Here is a 19,427-nt window from a genome sequence, read left to right as displayed (position 1 = left end):
GGATGTCATTGGTTGCCCTGCTTTTGTTGTCCACCCCTAGTTGCCCTTGAGAAGGTGGTGGTGAGCTGCTTTCTTGAACCTTACCTCCCCATAGGGAGGGAATTCCAGGATTTTGACACTGAAGGAACGGTGAAGGCCTGACCAATAAGTAGTTTCTTGTTTTTCTGATCCTCAAGTTCACTTTCTATTCAGCCCAGTGATCAATGGGAAGTATCTCTCTGCCTATTGCTCCCTACCTTTTGTCTATAAGTGCCTCTCCTCAATGTTTTTTTTCTCATGTATAGGATTACCTATTTTTTGTTTGCATCCTCTTTCTCAGGCCAACAGAGCCAGCCCGGCCAGCAGCCTGGTCCCCAGCAGGATTATACAAAGGCGTGGGAGGAGTACTATAAGAAACAAGGTCAGCGCTCGTTCTTCACAAGTCTGCTCCTTGCACTCAGCCATTAGCGTTGTTGAGCTTTGACTTTGGTAACTTTACAATTATACTTGGTTTTGTTCACTGAGAGGTGAATTCCATAGACTGAATCGACGCACGAGCCTACCCAGCTGGCTGCAGAGTGAAGCTCCCACTCCAGGTCTCGGGCATGTCTGCAAGTCCCAGCTGTACCAGGAACAGAACGGTTTTGCATCTGTAGTGCCTTTTACCACCAGTCAAGTGCTTTTATGTTCAGCTACTGTTGTAATGTAGCAAACATGGCTGCCCTTTTGTGTTCAGTGAGATCCCACAAAAAAGCAAAATGGTAATAACAAATTATCCGTTACAGTAAAGTTGATTGGCCTTGTTACTGGGATCACAGTGACTGTGGGAACTTTTATACTTCTGAGAGGATAGATAGGGCCTTGGTTTTGTGTTTGTACTGACAGTGAAGAATTCTGTCTGCTCTACACTGGCATCTGGATGGTTGCAACAGTTTTCTATTTCCCACTTTAGCCATCTAGCGGCTCATCTGTGTCTTGTTTCAAGTGTATTCTATTTCGTGTTAGTTTCCCATGGTCAACCACAGACTGGCTAAACCCGACCACATGGATTCTGGGCATTCAAAGCCAAGCGTTGGAATGAAGTTTTTGATTTTAATGGGTTCACACTTCCAATCCAGTACTGACAAGTCAATTTTCAGTCTTTCACTTATTCCCACTTCTCATCTAAAATGTTGGTGTTTTGAACACCCTTTTGAGCACTCTGTGGCTGTTGGCCCCTTGTAAATGTTTGTGGTTTTGTTGTACTGATGTTAGTCAGCCAGGGCAGTGCTCCAACAAGGCAGCTCTGTGATAAATGTGTGGCCTTGGTTTACAGCTGAGTGGGTGACAGTAGGTTGGCGGATATTGTCTGAGTCAGTGTCAGTGTTTCTCACCCATACTTGTAGCTGTTGTGATGAGATCCATTTTCCCTGCTTGAGGCACTACGTTGATTGCATGATGCCTTTGAGACAGTCTCTGCTCGTACTACATCAGGTAAACTAAAGCCAGATACTGAGATCACTCTGCAGACCCAACAAGGTGTGGAGAGAGAAATCGTTGTTCTGAAACATTATAACTCATTTGCTGTCTTCATGGATGCTGGCTGATCTGTTGAGCGTTTCCAGTAGGTTATCTCCATTAGCGAGGTTGTGATATGAGAGTGAGGTAGATGTTGCACTGGGCTGGCATGTATGTTGTTGTGTGCCTAGCTTTTGCAGTGACTGATGCTAAGTGTTGACAATCTGTTCCACAGCTCAAAATGCCCAAGGGGCAGCGGCAGCAGCAGCAGCAGCAGCAGCAGCAGCACCACAACCAGGAGCCCAACCAGATTACAGTGCAGCCTGGGCTGAGTACTACAGACAGCAGGCAGCTTACTACGGGCAGCCAGGGGCACCTCAGCCTGCCCCCCAGCAGCCACCTGCACAACAAGGGCAACCGGTACGTCTGCACCCCCCTCCTTCCTACAGGTTTTAACTCCTTCCTCTCCTTATGGCAGGGGTGCCTGCTGGACACGGCTCTGCCTTCACCCACCATCGTGATGCTCTGGCTAAGAACAACTAAACCTGGCCTGCAATAAACACACACACCCGCACCCACGTTCTTTCTCTCTCCTTTTTCTACCTAAAGTGGTTTCACACTCAACGGAACCCACACATGGGGTGATTCCACCTTCTGTGATTAAACATTTGGAAGCGTTTATGGTATGACTTATTGCTGTGACGTTTCCCCAATGCTTTTATTCCTGATCACTGCCCAGTGGCATTTTCTAGATGCAGGTTAAGCCACATGAATTGAAACCTGCCTCTGTTTCTCTTTTCCATGTGCTCTTCCTCCCTCTCTCGTCTCTTTCTGCCCCTCTTGCCTCTCCCCGTCTCTTCACCACCCCCTTGTTCCCCATCCCCACTCTGTCTCTGTCTCACGTTCTCCCTCTGTCTCGTGCGCGTGCTCTCTCTGTCTTGCGTTTCGCTCTCTCGCGCTCTCTCTCTCTCTCTCTCTCTTGCTCTCGCGCTCTCTCTCTCTCTGTCTGTCGCATCCTTTCTCCACCCTTTCTCCCACTCCCCCACCTGTCTGTCTGTTTCTCTCTTAGTTAACATACTCAGTTTTTAGCAATTGCCACCCAATTGTGCTGGACCATATAGAAGGGAAACATGTGGGATGCCTACCATGTACTTTCATCACCTCAGATGGAACGTAATACGTAATCAAACCGGTGCGTATCAGCAACAGGTGAAAGGCAAGGTCACAAAGATCCTAACATAACAATCACCAAAGTTATACGACACATGGACTGGCTCTCCTGAGAGAAGATTGAAACCTTGCAGTAAATTCTTGAACTCAGTTTTCTATCCCTGCTCCTCGGGAAGGTTCAATGAAGCAGAAGACTTAAGACTGTTACATGAGTCTTTCGGTGATGAGATGTACTTTCTTCGATGTTAAAGCAGACCCGTTGAAGAATTTCATTAACGGGCATTAGAGGATGCAACGCATAAGTGACTCTGGAAACAAATCTCTCTCGTCTTCTTCATCCCAGTCAAAGTGAAAATTGCTTATTCTGTGAACGTGATGGATTGGAATTAACATTTAAAATGCTTTCCCCTATTGAAATAATCTGTGAAGCAATTAATTTGCAATCAGGGCCGCTGGGCTCAGAACCGTGGTTAGTTTTCACAGCAAGTGAGGAGATACCACCTTAACCTGTTCATAGAATTGTAGAGCACAGGAGGAGGCCGTTGGCCTGTCATGCTTGTGCCAGCTCTCTGAAAGAGCTGTCCACTTCGTCTCTTTCCTCAACCGTTCAGATTTCTCTTTCAATATTTTTATCCACTTTTCCTGAAACGGGAGGTTTCAGGGACATCAGTAGTTTTTCGATAAAGCTAGTTCCTCTCAATCTAGCTTGATTTATGAATTAGCACATAAAATACCCCTAATCTAAGCAGCTTAAAAGTTTCTTCAATTAGCTTAGCAGTCTGTCCATTCAGGGTAGTGACTTTAGATTAAACCGAAATGTGCGAGGTTAGGGCTGTGTCCCAATCCATGAGCAATGTGGAGAGGTGAGCTTGTGTTTGGAACCATATAAAGGCTACAGAACAGAAACAGGCCATTTGACCCATGTGGTTCATGTTTGGAGTTCATGATCCCTACAAGCTACCTCCCCCCCCCACTTCATCTCAGCCCCTATCAGCATATCTTTATCCTCCTTTTCCCCCCTCCTGTACTTGTCTAGCTTCCCCTAATTGCATTGCTGTTTGCCTCAGTACTACCTGTGATAGTGACTTCCACCATGCTCAGCCTTCAGGGTAAAGGTCTTGCCTGAATTCCTTTTGTGATTTATTACTGACTGTCTTGCGTTTTAAGCCCCATTTTTGGTGTCCCATGCAAACAGATGTATCTTCTCTACATCTACCCCCTCAAACCCACTTATTATCTGAAAGATCTCTATTTGCTCATCCCTTCTGTTTACTGGAGAAAAGACCCTGTGAACTGCATTGCTTTTTTCTGATAGTTATAATCCCTTCCGATCCTTTGCTCTTTCTCCACTACCTCTGTATCTTATAGTTTGGAGACCAGAATAGTTCACAGTATGTCCGATGTGGTGTAGCCAAGGTTCTATAAAACTTTCATAATTTCTCTGCTTTTCAGTTCAGTTGCTGTAGAAACTAGCCCTAATGCTTTTTTTTGTGGCCTTACTAACTTGCATCGCTACTTTATGACTTGTGCATTTCTCCCCACCCCTTTCCCAAGATCCCTCTGTTCCTCTTGCCTCATTTAGACTCATTATCCAGACAGGATGTGACCACCATATTCTTCCTCCCAAAATGTAATACCTCACACATCTATATTGAAATTCATTTGCCATAGAAATGAATCTATCTGATGGCACGCAAACCCTATTGTGTCACCCCACTAATTTCCACATTAAATATTTTCTCTCTCCCACAGACACAGTGAAGCAAACGGGGGATGATTGCAGTTTCGTCGGGAAGAATATTCCTTTTAACAATGATGCAGACTGATGAAGATTCGTAGGCTTAGGTTCCCTATCACTGTTTAAAGATGTTCATATTGAGCCAGTGTAGGAGATAGAGTAATCTCAGCTCCATCTTCAAATTCAGTCCGTCTATAGGAGGAAAAAAAAACAAAAAAAAAACATGGAGAGGGAAAAAGTGAAAAATTCAGGGTAATACTTTCTTTGTTTTATTTTAAATATAGATCACTCGGCTTTTAGTTGATGATAGTTGAACATTCCAGACAATGTACGGTTTTGAAATCAAATCCATTACACTGAAAATGGCTGCTGGTCTGTTTTTGCATCTTGTTGTCTGTTTAAGGTTTAAAAAAACAAAATGTAAGCTTGGTTTTTACTTTTTACCGCTCGTTTTACACTTCACAATAAATGATATTAAAACAGTGACTCTGTTATTATGATGCTTCCTCAAATGTTGAGCTTGTTCCCCTTCTGTTTTAATTCCCTTTCTCTCCTGAAGGTACTGGCTTTTCCTGAAGAACAACCAACAGCCAGGAGCGATTTACCAGCACCTGTCAATTGTTGTTTGTCCATGGTTTCTGCCTAGAGAGGAGTAAAGGTCACAGCTGAGTCTGGTCTTAGTCCTGCTGTGAGTGACAGAACGGTTTGGAGTTGAAACTGTCAGCCTCTAGAGTGAGCTATAACCAAGTCATACAGGTGGCACCGTGGCTCAGTGGTTAGCACTGCTGCTTCACAGCACCAGGGACCAGAGTTCAATTCCACTTTCGGGTGACTGCAAACTCCAGACAGATGTCCTCCTCGTGTCTGTGTGGGTTTCCTCTGGGTGCTCTGGTTTCTTTCCACAGTCCAAAGATGTGCAGATTAGGGTGGATTGACCATGCTGAATTTCCTGTAGTGTTTCCAGGATGTGTAGATTTAGGGGGGTGGGTCTGGGTGGGATGCTGTGAGGGTTGGTGTGGATTGTTGGGCTGCAGGGTCTGCTTCCACAGTGTGGGGATTCTATGAAGTACAACAGCATGATGTGTTTTCCCCCAATACTTCGTATATCTGGAGAGTTTTTGTCATTTTAGCTTTGAACCCACTTGCGAAGTGATTGCACTGGTTTGCCCAGATTCTTCTTTCATAGCATCTTTGCCCCAATCGTTCATTCAGTCCATGAGATTTCGACAAATTATACAACAAGAATTCAGCGTGCTTGGCTAGTTCAATCAGTAAAATATGAGACTTCTAAGCTCAGGGTGATAGGTTTGATCCCCACAAACTGAGGGCTCTTGTGCATTGATGGTGTCTCTCTGCCTCTGGGCCAGAAACTCAAGATTCCAGGTCCCACCTCAGGATGGTGATGACCATAGGTTTTATCAAATCCAACCCAAACCAGTTAATTAAAATCACTTCTGTTTAAGAACAAGACTTGAAATTGCAACCTGCCCGGGTATTTAGCATAGCATTCATCATGTTTGCCTATTGAAGCCGTTGCTACAGCAACCCAGACTCAAAGAGGTGCATTGGGGCCTACCCCGAGACTCAATTTTCTCCCTTTGCAAAATCAGCTTCCATTCCACCCTAAATTTAATCCCCATGTGTCCCTGCTATTTTACATATACACTCCTGTTTGGTCAGTTTGACTTGAGTTGCGAACGGTGCTGAACATTGTGCAGTCGTCAATGAGCCTCCCCACTTCTGATGGAGGAATGTTGTTGATATCTTTAGTACTTGAATGAATAAAACCAAAGTTCAAAGGAAATGTGGGCCATGTTTTATACGTGGAGTGGTAGGAGTCTAGAAAGCGCTGCTGGGGTGGTGGTGGTAGAGGCAGTTCGATAGGGACGTTTAAGAGACTTTTAGATAAGCACATGAAAATGCAAGGAATAGAGGGATATGGACTAAGGGCAGGTAGAAGGGATTTGTTTAACATGACATCATGCTTGGCACAATGTTATGAGCTGAAGGACCCGTTTCTGCTCTGTCCTATTCTATGTTTTAAATCTGTGCACCCTGCCCTCTCACTTCATAACCTTTTTTATGTTAGTGATCATTCTGGTGTCTCTACTGTAAACCCACTCTGAGGCTAGCTTCTTGTAGGGCAAAGTGTGTCAGAAAGAACTTAACTTCATTGCCACAAATTGTAATTCTGATTGAAGTATAATTCATTCAGACAGACTGCCTTGTGTTGTTCTGATTTAGTGTGACTCAGGTTTTTTAAAAAATTTGCATCCATCTGTCTCTGTTCAGGACTGTTAAGTTCAGTGACATCTGTGATCTGGGCTGCAGACCCGACCCTAAGTCTTCATGCACTTTAAGCCCTGCAGCATTCTGAGAGGCTGAATCTGTTTCACACTGTTGAGATTGTGGGCATTTTATTTATACATCTGTACCATGTGCTGCTGATACATAAATAACTGCATTCTTTTCAAATGATCCTTGTGAGTAGATGCAGTAACAGGTTGTTTAACTCTTGAAACGTGTCTAGCCCTGTATTTGTACCTTTTGTGTCAGAAATTGATGTGTTTGTACAGTGCTTTTCACAACCTCTGCATCACCAAAGCTCATCACAGCCAATGAAGTGCATGAGCATCTTAAAAGCTCATGATGCTGACTGTAGTTCCAGAGTTTGCCTTTGTCTCTTTTCTTTCAAAAGATAATTTGTTGTCAGGGCAACAGCTGATGGTTGGAGCTTCACTGCAGCATGACTTATGGAACTTAGATCTATTTATGTGCTATCATGGACAAGAATGATTGTTCCTCCAACTGAGGCTCATGTACTTAATGTTACAATAACTATGCTTTGAAAAGTTTCATGTCCCAAAATTAGCCACACTTCAAATATCTCGTCAATTTGAGACCTATTAGCAGGTGCAGCCCTTTTGCATTTAGTTTAAATACTTAAGATGTTCTGAATGGAAAATAAGCAACACTGAGCCACTTCTCATTGAGAGACAACCAGACATCTTAACGTGTTCCACCAAATGTTGTGGTTGCCATGAGGTAATTCCACAATGTTACATCTCCTGCTGGTGTGGAGCCATCCAAGCTGAACATTGGGTTAATTGTGGCTGTGGTGGCCTTCAGTGTGTACCTATGAATTCAGGCAGAGTTTTCTATCTGTCTCATGTAAAACTGAAAATGAGGTAGAAGTCTCCATGCAAATTGGTCCTCATCCTTGGTTCCATAGTCTCTAATTGTTGGTGTTGCAAAGAGCATGGTATTTACTTTAATTAGTTGGGGCATTTTATGATATGCATCCAGGACACGTGGCCCAGAGTTAGGGACTGTTGCCCTATCAACTGGCAATTTACAGTTGGCCCAGTGAGCCTGCTGTCATTCATTAAGATCGTGGCTAATCTGTTTCTAATCCCTCATTCCCATCTGCCTTGGAACTTTAATTTTACTGGCCAATACTCTACTGCCCTCAAAAACAATTCCTGCCTGTATCATCTTTGGAGGCACTGTTCCAAAGCTATGCAGCCCTCTAAAATATAAAACAGTTTCCTTACAGTCTGCTCTTTTAGGACAAACTTATATATCCTAAGAGTGTCCTGTTGCTGAGATTATCAGTCCTAGGTGTGTGAACCAGTGTCGCTTAGTGACAGCCAACCAACACACAAGTATGTCTCCCCTCTAAGTAACAGGCTGACACTGTACAGAAAAGCTTGAGAGGATGTGCTTCCTGGGCCAAATTTCAAAGGGGTTTATGAGTTCTGGGATGCAGGATGAGCACAGACCTGCAGCTTGATGTCTTCCTCTGTTCTTTTCCCCTTGTATTTACACAAGTTGGGTGGGGTTTGTTGCTCGGGAGGAATAGGGTTGATGGTGTGGTGGAGGATAGCTGAGCACAATTTGACTCAATTCTACATGTCTCAAGAGAGCAAAGATATTGGCACGTTTTCAAGTACTGATTGTACCCCTCAGCACTGCATGGGGAGCACCGCTGGCATCTTGCATACGGCTGAGTATTGAAAAGCAGCTTGAGTTGCTTTTTCCACTTTTTACAGAAGGTATTTTTAAAGTGGTGGGGGAAAATGTTTTAAGGATAGACTGGGACTTTTTTCCGTGGACTGTAGAGGGCTGAGGGGTGACCTATTTAGGTTTATCAAGTCGTGAGGGGTAGATAGGGGAAAGATCTAAAAAGGGACCTAAGGAGGGTGTTGCATGGATGGAATGAACTACCAGAGGAAGTGGTGGAGACTGGTACAATTAAACCATTTAAAAGGAATCTAGTTAGGTATATGAATAGGAAGGGTTCGGAGGAATATGGATAGATGCTTGCAAGTGGGACTAGATCAGTTTAGTTTGTAAAGTTGGCATGGATATGTTGGTCTGAAGGGTCTGTTTCCATGCCCTATAACTGTGTCTGTGCTCCTGCAGCTCTCCATATCTGCACAGCCCTCTGACTTCAAGATACTGTTACTTCAGCAGTTTCTAATTTTCCTATGGGTTGTGCAAGTCATGTAGCTTTAGTTCAAAAGCAGTGATTCAAAATAACTATTTCAAATCTTTATACACACCCTTAATGTTCACAGGTTGGTTTTCCTGTTAGATTTTCTTTTGCCTCCTTTTACTGTTGTGAATCATTTACTCTGTTGTTTCCTGGTTTGGTTTTGCTGTGATAATTGGCATTGGAGCATGAAAATGTAACTATCAGAATATGGTCCTTGTGGAGTAAGATTTTAAATTCTTCTTGAAGAGATTTCATGTTTACAACTTGCCTTTCTCAACCTCCGGACCAAAATGCTTCAACAAAATAATTTTGGGTTATAATCATACAGGGCAATGCAATAGTAGAAATACCTGGTGCACGACACCTATAATGTTAGACCGGGTTGAGGATACTAGGAAAACACAGGCTTTTTAGTTTTTAAAAGGTACCAGGAAATTTTCCTACCCCTTGTAAGATTACCGGGGCCTCCGTTTTGTGAGCTCATCGTTTTACCATGTCTGACTGCTGCAGTACTCCTTCAGAAAAGTTTGTAATTGCTATCCTTTTGACTCAGAAAAGACTGCTACCACTGAGCGCAGCTGCCTCATTCGGTAATGTTCCTGCCTCAGATAGTAGTAATCTTGCTTGTAACTTGCCTCAGCCACAGAAAGAGCATTCATACAGCTCAAAGCAGCTTACCAGTCAGCCTATAACATCATTCCACCGCTCCATACCAAACTCCAAGGGTGGAAACAATGAAGATAAATAAAGTCATCTCTGGCTATTATGTGTTGTTTCTCTGTTCTTTCTTCATTTGCAGGATAAGGGCATAATCAGATTGCCGTAGCTCTGGAGTCACATGCAGGCCAGACCAGCTAAGGATAGCTGTTCACCTTCCCTGAAGGACAGTGGATTCATGGTCATGATTGGACTCTTAATTCCTGATATTTATTTGAACTCATATTCTACCATTTACCTTGTTGGAATTGGAACCAGTGTCCACAGAACACTTTCGGGATCTCTGGATTAACAGTTCAGTGATTAATGCCACTAGGCGATTGCCTTGTGGTGTAGGAACTAACTGAAGGTAATGCATGAATGTGAAATTCAAGCCTAGGATGTTTTGGGTTGTTTGTTCAGTGATGGTGGTACTAAGAAGCAGCAGCTTAAAGCAGAGATAGTAGGAACTGCAGATGCTGGAGAATCTGAGATAACAAGGTGTAGAGCTGGATGATCACAACAGGCCCAGCAGCATCGGAGGATCCAGAAGGCTGAAGTTGTGGGCCTAGACCCTTCTTAAGGGTCTTCAATTTCTGAAGGATCTAGACCCAAAATGTCAGCTTTCCTGCTCCTCTGATGCTGCTTGGCCTGCTGTGTTCATCCAGCTCTATGCCTTGTTATTTCAGCTTAAAGGAGAGACCTGCCTCCAATGTCTGTGGTAACTGTGTGGAGCTGGGTGAACACAGCAGGCCAAGCAGCATCAGAGGAGCACAAAAGCTGACATTTCGGGCCTTGACCCTTCATCAGAGAGAGGGATGGGGAGACTGTTCTGCAATAAAGAGGGGGAGGCAGACCGAAGATGGATAGAGGAAAGATAGGTAGGGAGGGGATAGGTCAGTCTGGGGAGGACAGACAGGTCAAGGAGGTGAGATGAGGTTAGTAGGTGGGAAATGGAGGTGCGGCTTGAGTTGGGAGGATGGTGGTGAGGTGGCTTTTGTGCTCTGAGGATGCTGCTTGGCCTGCTGTGTTCATCCAGCTTCACACTTTGTTATCTTTTGGATTCTCCAGCATCTGTGGCTCTAACATCTGAGGGCTTTCTGATGAGATTGCTCATTGCTCTTTCCTACCCCTGCTTTTTTTTTTCCTGTTGTACAAGTTCAGGCACCAATGTAGTGGAACTGATGGTTGATGCCCATTCCTGCTCCCTTCCCATGAGCATCTTCCATCCTCTCTCATGGCAGTGATGCTTGTTGGTAGCTGTTTCTCTAATACGTTGCAGCATTTTGACATTGGCTAATTTTAGGTAATGGCTCACTTCAGAGGCAAGTACAATTTCACCAAGTGACCAGTTTATTTTTTGAGCCAAGACACTGAATGGGGCAGCGGGGTGTGGGTAGGGCTAGGCTGATGGGCCGCAGGACGTATCATTTCTTTTGGAAGGATCATAGAAGTCAGTTCTGGCCTTGTCCTACCTGCACTATGCAGCAGCAATGTGGAATCCAAAGGTGGGCAGGTGTTTATTCTCTCCTCTCGCACTGCGGGCTGCAAGCAAAGCCATTTCTTGGCAGGGATCAGTAAAGGGGGCTCTTGGAATATTCCTTTTTTTTCCCCCCTCAGTACCTATTTTTCAATTTTACAGGCATGACATGAAGCTTTTTAAATGATATTTTTGGGGACCAGTTTACTCTGAGTTGAGTTGATTGTTTCTTGAGCTGGGGAGTGCTGAGTTATTGACCCAACCCAGCACCTCTCTCTCGCACTGCAATCGAGCCAAGCTGTATGCAGGCTGACAGAAACACCCTTGTTTGAGGTAGAATGCAGCTTTCTGTTACTTATAATAGTCAACCATATGCTAGATTTTCCTTTTTATGGCCTGTGAGCTTGTTAGCAAATTGTTAATTGCTCTTGCAACTAAGTAACTTGTTCAGAGGCCGGTAAAGAATCAGCTACACAATTGTGTAGCGTCCAGGTCAGGTGAGGACAGTAGAGTCATGGAGCTGTACAGCATGGAAACCGACCCTTCGCTCCAGCTTGTCCATGCTGACCAGATATCCTAAATTAAATCTAGTCCCATTTGGCAATGTCCCTCTAAATCCTTTCTGTTCGTATGCCCATACAGATGCCCTTTAAATGCTGTTATTGTACCAGCCTCCACCACTTCCTGTTGGCGTATTTCCATACATGCATCACTCTGTATGGAAAAAGTTGCCCCTTAGGTCCCTTTTAAATATTTCCCCTCTCACCTTAACCTATGCTGTCTAGTTTTGTACCCCCCCCCCCCCAAACCCTGGGGAAAGGACCTAGACTATTCACCTTATCCATGCCCTCTCTCTGATTTTATAAACCTCTATAAGGTCACCTTTCAGCCGCTAATGTTCCAGGGAAAGTAGCCACATCGTACTCCACTTCTCCCGTAGCTCAAAACCTCCAACCCTCGCAATATCCTTGTAAACCTTTACTGAGCCCTTTCAAGTTTAACGACATTCTTCCAGTAGCAAGGAGACTAGAATTAAAGGCCGTACCCCAAAAGTGTCCTAACCAATGTCCTGTACAGCTTCAGCGTGACCTCCCAACTCCTGTGGTCAGTGCACTATCAATACAGGCAAGCATGCCAAATACCTTCTTCACTATCCTATCTACCTCTGACTCTACTTTCAAGGAACTATGGACCTGGACCCCAAGGTCTCTTCGTTCAACAACACTCCCCAGGACCTTACCATTAAGTGTATAAGTCCTGCCCTGGTTAGCTTTACCAAAATGCAGCAAGTCACATTTTTCTAAATTAAACTCCATCTGCCACTCCTCGGCCCATTGTCCAATCTAATCAAAGTCCTGCTGTACTTTGAGGTAATCTTTGTGGCTGTCCACTACACCTCCATTATTGGCGTCACCTGTAAATTTGCTGACCATACCTCCTACATTCACACTCCAAGTCACTTATATAAATGACAAACACCAATGGACCAACCACTAATTCCTCCAGCACACTGCAGGTCACAGGTCTCCAGCCTGAAAAGCCACCCTCTGTCTCCTGCCTTCTCACCAATTCTATATCCACATGGGCTAGTTCTCCCTGTATTCCATGTGACCTAACCTTGTTCACCAGTCTACCATGCAGCACCTGAAGTCCACATATACAACATCCACTGCTCTGTCTTCATCAATTCTCTTCCTCACTTCTTCAAAAAAGATTACCTCCTCTAAAGAACATTGTTGTAGAAACCATGCATCCTCGTGGTCACCAGTACAAACATTAATTTTATAATTCCTGCCTTTTAAAAATTAATTTAAACTGATTTCCATGATGGAGTTTGCACACATGGCCCAGATCCTTAGGCTGTATCTCTGGAATTCTAGTCAATTTGTCCATTGAATGGCTGAGTGTAATCAATGCCCTATTACTGCTCCTGTGTGTTTACGGTCATCACCATCTTGGTGGAAATTGATCTACTTGGTTTACATGGATACATAACAGCACTACATGGAAAATAAAGAACAGTCTGCAATGTTACAAACAGTTGATGTACATCAACAGTGAGATGTGCTGCAAAAAAACACTGGTGTCCTGTGACATTGACTAATACATCTGTTGCAGTTGTGTTTCACCTTGTAACTTGCTATGTACTGGATACCACAGACAACAGTATGACACACACAAGCGTAAGAGTAACAGGACTATGATACGTAGGCAGTATCACATGTACAGGTGTGTATGTTACACTGTGGAGCACAGCTTACACACGTGAAGCCCTGACTGACCCTGTTTGCTGACGATGTACAGGGTCCTTGAGAACTTTTCTCCATTAAGTTTTTTTTCTGGATTAAATCTCTGATATGTAAAGTATCTGGTCCTGTGCTATGGTTGCTGCTGTAGGACCAAAACATACAAAGAATGAAAAGCTTTGCACTGTTCCCTGACCAGATCTCAGCTCAATGTCGTCGAAGTGATTTCTAGGTACATGCATGCATGTGCTTTGTTTTATATATTTCTTAAAAGAAAAGATTCTGTAATTCTTCCTGCCTGTTTATAAAGAACGTATACACACAAAATCACTGGCATAGAACATTCATTTCTAAAGGGCTGTGGGTGAAAGTTATCCACGAGTTTTTAAACTCTCATTTTATTGGTGCTGTTGATCCTGGTAAATCCTCCTAAGCAGTCACGAAAACAAAACTCGATGAAAACTGTGGGTAATCTGATCCCAGGTCAGTTCCTGTAGGGGGTTTTCCAACTACAGTCTGAGGCTGTTAGAGTTCATCAATAATCGCAGTGATACTTTGGAAAACATCGTCCTCCGTTCCTTCTCCTTGGATCTGAAAAAATGACCAAGATTGCGGATGTAATTAATGGTGGTCAATGGGTCATATCATACATCCGTTCGTCAACAAAATACCATTTACTCTTGCAGGAATCTTGCCTCCCTCCACGCTGGCTCTTTACACTAACTCTGTAATACAACTTGTATATAACAATCCATCCCCACAAGATGAGACGGATATCAGCATCCCAAGGATGAATTTGAGTGTAAATACTCAGAGCAGGAGGTCAAAGCACAGAAAGGACATTATCCTTGAATTGACCTTATGAACCTCCCACTGTTCCTCAAAGTTAAACCAACTCCAAAGGTTAAAACCCACCAATGTGTCTGCTGTTCACCATGATTGACAGTCATAGCCTCAGGATAAGGGGGCATCCATTTAAGTCATTCAAAAGGGTTTTGAACCTTTTTGGTATGTTACTGCATCAGCTTGTAATAGAATATGGTCAAGAGTGAGAGAAAGTGGAGGAGGGGCGCGGGTGTTGGTGTGGAGGAGGCAGAAAAGATCAGCTGTGTTCTGATTGAATGAAAAGGCTGTTTGCACCAACTGTCCTCTGTCTCAGGTCCCTGTTTTCATTTTATTCGACAAGGATCAGCTGCTGAAGATGAACCAAAAAAAGCTGCACTTCAAAACAATTGAAGAGAAAACAGTATTGACTCAAGGAGACAGGATAAAGTGCCGCCAATGGTCTCTTGGATGGAGGGATTGAGCCCAGGTTTATAGTGACTCAGCTGTGGACCAGCCCCCTGCTACATTCCATCAGTTCATACCCGCCTTGGGAATCTAGAAAAGCTATTACCCTGACTCATCACCCAGTGCTTTTCCCAAAATGATGTGGTAGGAAGACAGTCATGTTGTAGCTTACCTTCTTCAGAAGTCCTTTAGCATCATAATGTTTCACAACGGGTACAGAGTCGACAAAGTAAGATTCTACCCGTTTGGCTATAGTCACTTCGTTGTCATCGAACCGCTCGCTGGTCTGTCCACGGTTAATCAGCCTTTCCTTCATAACTTCAGGGCTGCAGTCAATGAGCAGCACAACAGTGGGAAGTGTAAACTGAAGAGAAAGACAATGAGAGAGCTTCAGGTTCATCCACCGAGAAACAAAAAATCTCATTTACTTCACCAGGGCCCTCTCATTCACAGATCAGACAATGAATTGGTAAATTGAGTGTTAAGGATCTGACCAAGTTTGCTCAAGACTCTTCATTTAAATTGGTCAATGAGACCAGGAAGTATTACATCCCAGCAGGAGTTGGAAAAGAATCAAAGACCTTGCATCTTTATTGTACCTAACATCACTACTGAACCGCCCAAAATGCTGACCATCCAATGAAGACTGAACTGAAGTGAAGTCACTGTTGTCATGCAAGAAACACAGCAGTCATTTTATGCACAGCAAGCTCCCAAAAACAGCAGTGTGGCAATGATCAAATAATCTCATTGACTGATGCTGATTGATGGGATAAATATTGCCCGGGGCACTGGTGAGACCTTAAAAATACTGCTGTGGGATTTTTACAGACACTGAGAAGGCACATGAGAATCCGACAGTGCCCTCTCCCTCAGCACTGACCCTCCGACAGTGCCCACTCCCTCGGCACTGACCCTCCGACAGTGCAGCGCTCCCTCAGCACTGACCCTCCGACAGTGCCCACTCCCTCAGCACTGACCCTCTGACAGTGCCCACTCCCTCAGCACTGACCCTCCGACAGTGACCACTCCCTCAGCGCTGACCCTCCGACAGTGCGGCACTCCCTCAGCACTGACCCTCCGACAGTGCCATCTCCCTCAGCACAGACCCTCCAACAGTGCCCGCTCCCTCAGCACTGACCCTCCGACAGTGCGGCATTCCGTCAGCACTGACCCTTCGACAGTGCGGCGCTCCCTCAGCACTGACCCTCCGACAGTGTGGCACCCCCTCAGCACTGAGCCTCCGACAGTGCCCACTCCCTCAGCACTGACCCTCTGACAGTGCCCACTCCCTCAGCACTGACCCTACAACAGTGCGGTGCTCCCTCAGCACTGACACTCCGACAGTGCCTACTCCCTCAGCACTGACCCTACAACAGTGCGGCGCTCCCTCAGCACTGACCCTCCGACAGTGCCCTCTCCCTCAGCACTGACCCTCCGACAGTGTGGCGCTCCCTCAGCACTGACCCTCCGACAGTGCCCACTCCCTCAGCACTGACCCTCCGACAGTGTCCACTCCCTCAGCACTGACCCTCCGACAGTGCGGCGCTCCCTCAGCAAAGACCCTCCGACAGTGCCCACTCCCTCAGCACTAACCCTCCGACAGTGCCCACTCCCTCAGCACTGACCCTCCGACAGTGCGGCACCCCCTCAGCACTGACCCTCCAACAGTGCCCACTCCCTCAGCACTAACCCTCCGACAGTGCCCACTCCCTCAGCACTGACCCTCCAACAGTGCCATCTCCCTCAGCACAGACCCTCCAACAGTGCCCGCTCCCTCAGCACTGACCCTCCGACAGTGCGGCATTCCGTCAGCACTGACCCTTCGACAGTGCGGCGCTCCCTCAGCACTGACCCTCCGACAGTGTGGCACCCCCTCAGCACTGAGCCTCCGACAGTGCCCACTCCCTCAGCACTGACCCTCTGACAGTGCCCACTCCCTCAGCACTGACCCTACAACAGTGCGGCGCTCCCTCAGCACTGACACTCCGACAGTGCCTACTCCCTCAGCACTGACCCTACAACAGTGCGGCGCTCCCTCAGCACTGACCCTCCGACAGTGCCCTCTCCCTCAGCACTGACCCTCCGACAGTGTGGCGCTCCCTCAGCACTGACCCTCCGACAGTGCCCACTCCCTCAGCACTGACCCTCCGACAGTGCCCACTCCCTCAGCACTGACCCTCCGACAGTGCGGCGCTCCCTCAGCAAAGACCCTCCGACAGTGCCCACTCCCTCAGCACTAACCCTCCGACAGTGCCCACTCCCTCAGCACTGACCCTCCGACAGTGTGGCACCCCCTCAGCACTGACCCTCCAACAGTGCCCACTCCCTCAGCACTAACCCTCCGACAGTGCCCACTCCCTCAGCACTGACCCTCCAACAGTGTGGCGCACCCTCAGCACTGACCCGATGACAGTGTGGCGATCCCTCAACACTGACACTCCGACAGTGCCTGCTCCCTCATCACTGACCCTCCGACAGTGCCCACTCCCTCAGCACAGACCCTCCAACAGTGCCCGCTCCCTCAGCACTGACCCTCCAACAGTGTGGCGCTCCCTCAGCACTGACCCGCCAACAGTGTGGCGCTCCCTCAGCACTGACCCTCCAACAGTGCCCACTCCCTCAGCACTGACCCTCCGACAGTGCCCACTCCCTCAGCACTGACCCTCCAACAGTGTGGCACTCCCTCAGCACTGACCCTCCGACAGTGCAGCGTTCCCTCAGCACTGACACTCTGACAGTGCGGCACTCCCCCGGCACTGACCCTCCAACAGTGCCCACTTCCTCAGCATTGACCCTCCGACAGTGCGGCACCCCCTCACCACTGACCCTCCGACAGTGCCCACTCCCTCAGCACAGACCATCCAACAGTGCCCGCTCCCTCAGCACTGACCCTCCGACAGTGCGGCGCTCCCTCAGCACTGACCCTCCGACAGTGCGGCACCCCCTCAGCACTGAGCCTCCAACAGTGCCCACTCCCTCAGCACTGACCCTCGGACAGTGCGGCGCTCCCTCAGCACTGACCCTCCGACAGTGCCCTCTCCCTCAGCACTGACCCTCTGACAGTGCCCACTCCCTCAGCACTGACCCTCCGACAGTGCGGCGCTCCCTCAGCACTGACCCTCCGACAGTGCCCGCTCCCTCAGCACTGACCCTCCGACAGTGCCCACTCCCTCAGCACAGACCCTCCAACAGTGCCCGCTCCCTCAGCACTGACCCTCCGACAGTGCGGCGCCCCCTCAGCACTGACCCTTCGACAGTGCGGCGCTCCCTCAGCACTGACCCTTCGACAGTGCGGCGCTCCTTCAGCACTGACCCTTCGACAGTGCGGCGCTCCCTCAGCACTGACCCTCCGACAGTGCGGCACCCCCTCAGCACTGAGCCTCCAACAATGCCCACTCCCTCAGCACTGACCCTCTGACAGTGCCCACTCCCTCAGCACTGACCCTCCGACTGTGCGGCACTCCCTCAGCACTGACCCTCCAACAGTGCGGCGCTCCCTCAGTACTGACACTCCGACAGTGCCCACTCCCTCAGCACTGACCCTACAACAGTGCGGCGCTCCCTCAGCACTGACCCTCCGACAGTGCCCTCTCCCTCAGCACTGACCCTCTGACAGTGCCCACTCCCTCAGCACTGACCCTCCGACAGTGTGGCGCTCCCTCAGCACTGACCCTCCGACAGTGCCCACTCCCTCAGCACTGACCCTCCGACAGTGCGGCGCTCCCTCGGCACTGACCCTCCGACAGTGCAGCATTCCCTCAGCACTGACCCTACGACAGTGCGGCACTCCCTCAGCACTGATCCTCCGACAGAGCGGTGCTCCCTTGGCACTGACCCTCCGACAGTGCAGCATTCCCTCAGCACTGACCCTACGACAGTGCGACACTCCCTCAGCACTGACCCTCCGACAGTGCGGCGCTCCTTCAGCACTGACCCTCCGACAGTGCCCACTCCCTCAGCACTAACCCTCCGACAGTGCCCACTCCCTCAGCACTGACCCTCCAACAGTGCGGCACCCCCTCAGCACTGACCCGATGACAGTGCGGCGCTCCCTGAACACTGACCCTCCGACAGTGCCTGCTCCCTCAGCACTGACCCTCCGACAGTGCCCACTCCCTCAGCACAGACCGTCCAACAGTGCCCGGTCCCTCAGCACTGACCCTCCGACAGTGCGGCATTCCCTCAGCACTGACCCTCCAACAGGGCCCGCTCCCTCAGCACTGACCCTCCGACAGTGCGCACTCCCTCAGCACTGACCCTCTGACAGTGCGCACTCCCTCAGCACTGACCGTCCGACAGTGCGGCACTCCCTCAGCACTGACCCCCCGACAGCGCGGTGTTCCCTCAGCACTGACCCTCCGACAGCGTGGCACTGTTTATTTATGGACCATGATGCTGTGGCACTCCCTGAGCTGCAGGAGGGCAGGAATGAAGCCGAAGAGGAAATTTCACAAATGCACATGTTCTTTTTATACTGTTATTCACTGTTGCAGTTTGAACTTATTCGAATAGAGGATACAGCGTGGAGCTGGAGGAACAGAGCAGGCCAGGCAGCATCAGTGGAGTAGGAAAGCTGATGTTTCAGGTCGGGAGGCTTCTAAGAAATTTCTTCAGATGCGTCAGCTTTCCTGTTACTCTGATGCTGCCTGGCCTGCTGTGTCCCTCCAGCTCCACATTGTGTTATTTCTGACTCCAACATCTGCAATTCTCGCTATCTCTAAATCGAGGAGACATTGTGTTTGGTGATTTTCTTCGCTCTGGAAATGCCTCATTTGTTAGTGACTGGAACGTGGTTTTGGGAATGGTTTCAGTCCGGGCGTGAATTGAGTG

At 47.7% G+C, this 19,427-nt stretch overlaps 2 protein-coding genes across 4 annotated transcripts in view; one reads left to right on the top strand and one right to left on the bottom strand.

Annotated features, from left to right (window-relative positions):
* Positions 1-4,870, top strand: part of khsrp (KH-type splicing regulatory protein) — a 47,569-nt gene extending 42,699 nt beyond the window's left edge. Inside the window, exons 19-21 of the mRNA XM_059640028.1 lie at positions 320-400; positions 1,712-1,896; positions 4,399-4,870. Of these exons, the coding sequence (XP_059496011.1) occupies positions 320-400; positions 1,712-1,896; positions 4,399-4,407 (275 nt within the window). The 3' untranslated portion in view covers positions 4,408-4,870. The remainder of the gene's footprint in view (positions 1-319; positions 401-1,711; positions 1,897-4,398) is intronic.
* An 8,722-nt stretch (positions 4,871-13,592) lies between these two features.
* LOC125447420 (adenylate kinase isoenzyme 5-like) overlaps positions 13,593-19,427 on the bottom strand; it is a 47,999-nt gene continuing 42,164 nt past the window's right edge. For all 3 annotated transcript variants that reach the window (XM_059639915.1, XM_059639916.1, XM_059639914.1), the window contains 2 exons: positions 14,767-14,958; positions 13,593-13,895 (listed from right to left, as the gene is read on the bottom strand). In XM_059639915.1, the coding sequence (XP_059495898.1) occupies positions 13,830-13,895; positions 14,767-14,958 (258 nt within the window). In that variant the 3' untranslated portion in view covers positions 13,593-13,829. The remainder of the gene's footprint in view (positions 13,896-14,766; positions 14,959-19,427) is intronic.

The sequence above is a fragment of the Stegostoma tigrinum genome, chromosome 35 (genome assembly GCF_030684315.1).
Source record: "Stegostoma tigrinum isolate sSteTig4 chromosome 35, sSteTig4.hap1, whole genome shotgun sequence".
NCBI classification, from domain to species: Eukaryota; Metazoa; Chordata; class Chondrichthyes; order Orectolobiformes; family Stegostomatidae; genus Stegostoma; species Stegostoma tigrinum.
Note: the sequence above shows the minus strand (reverse complement) of the source record. Positions and strands in the feature narration are given on the sequence as shown.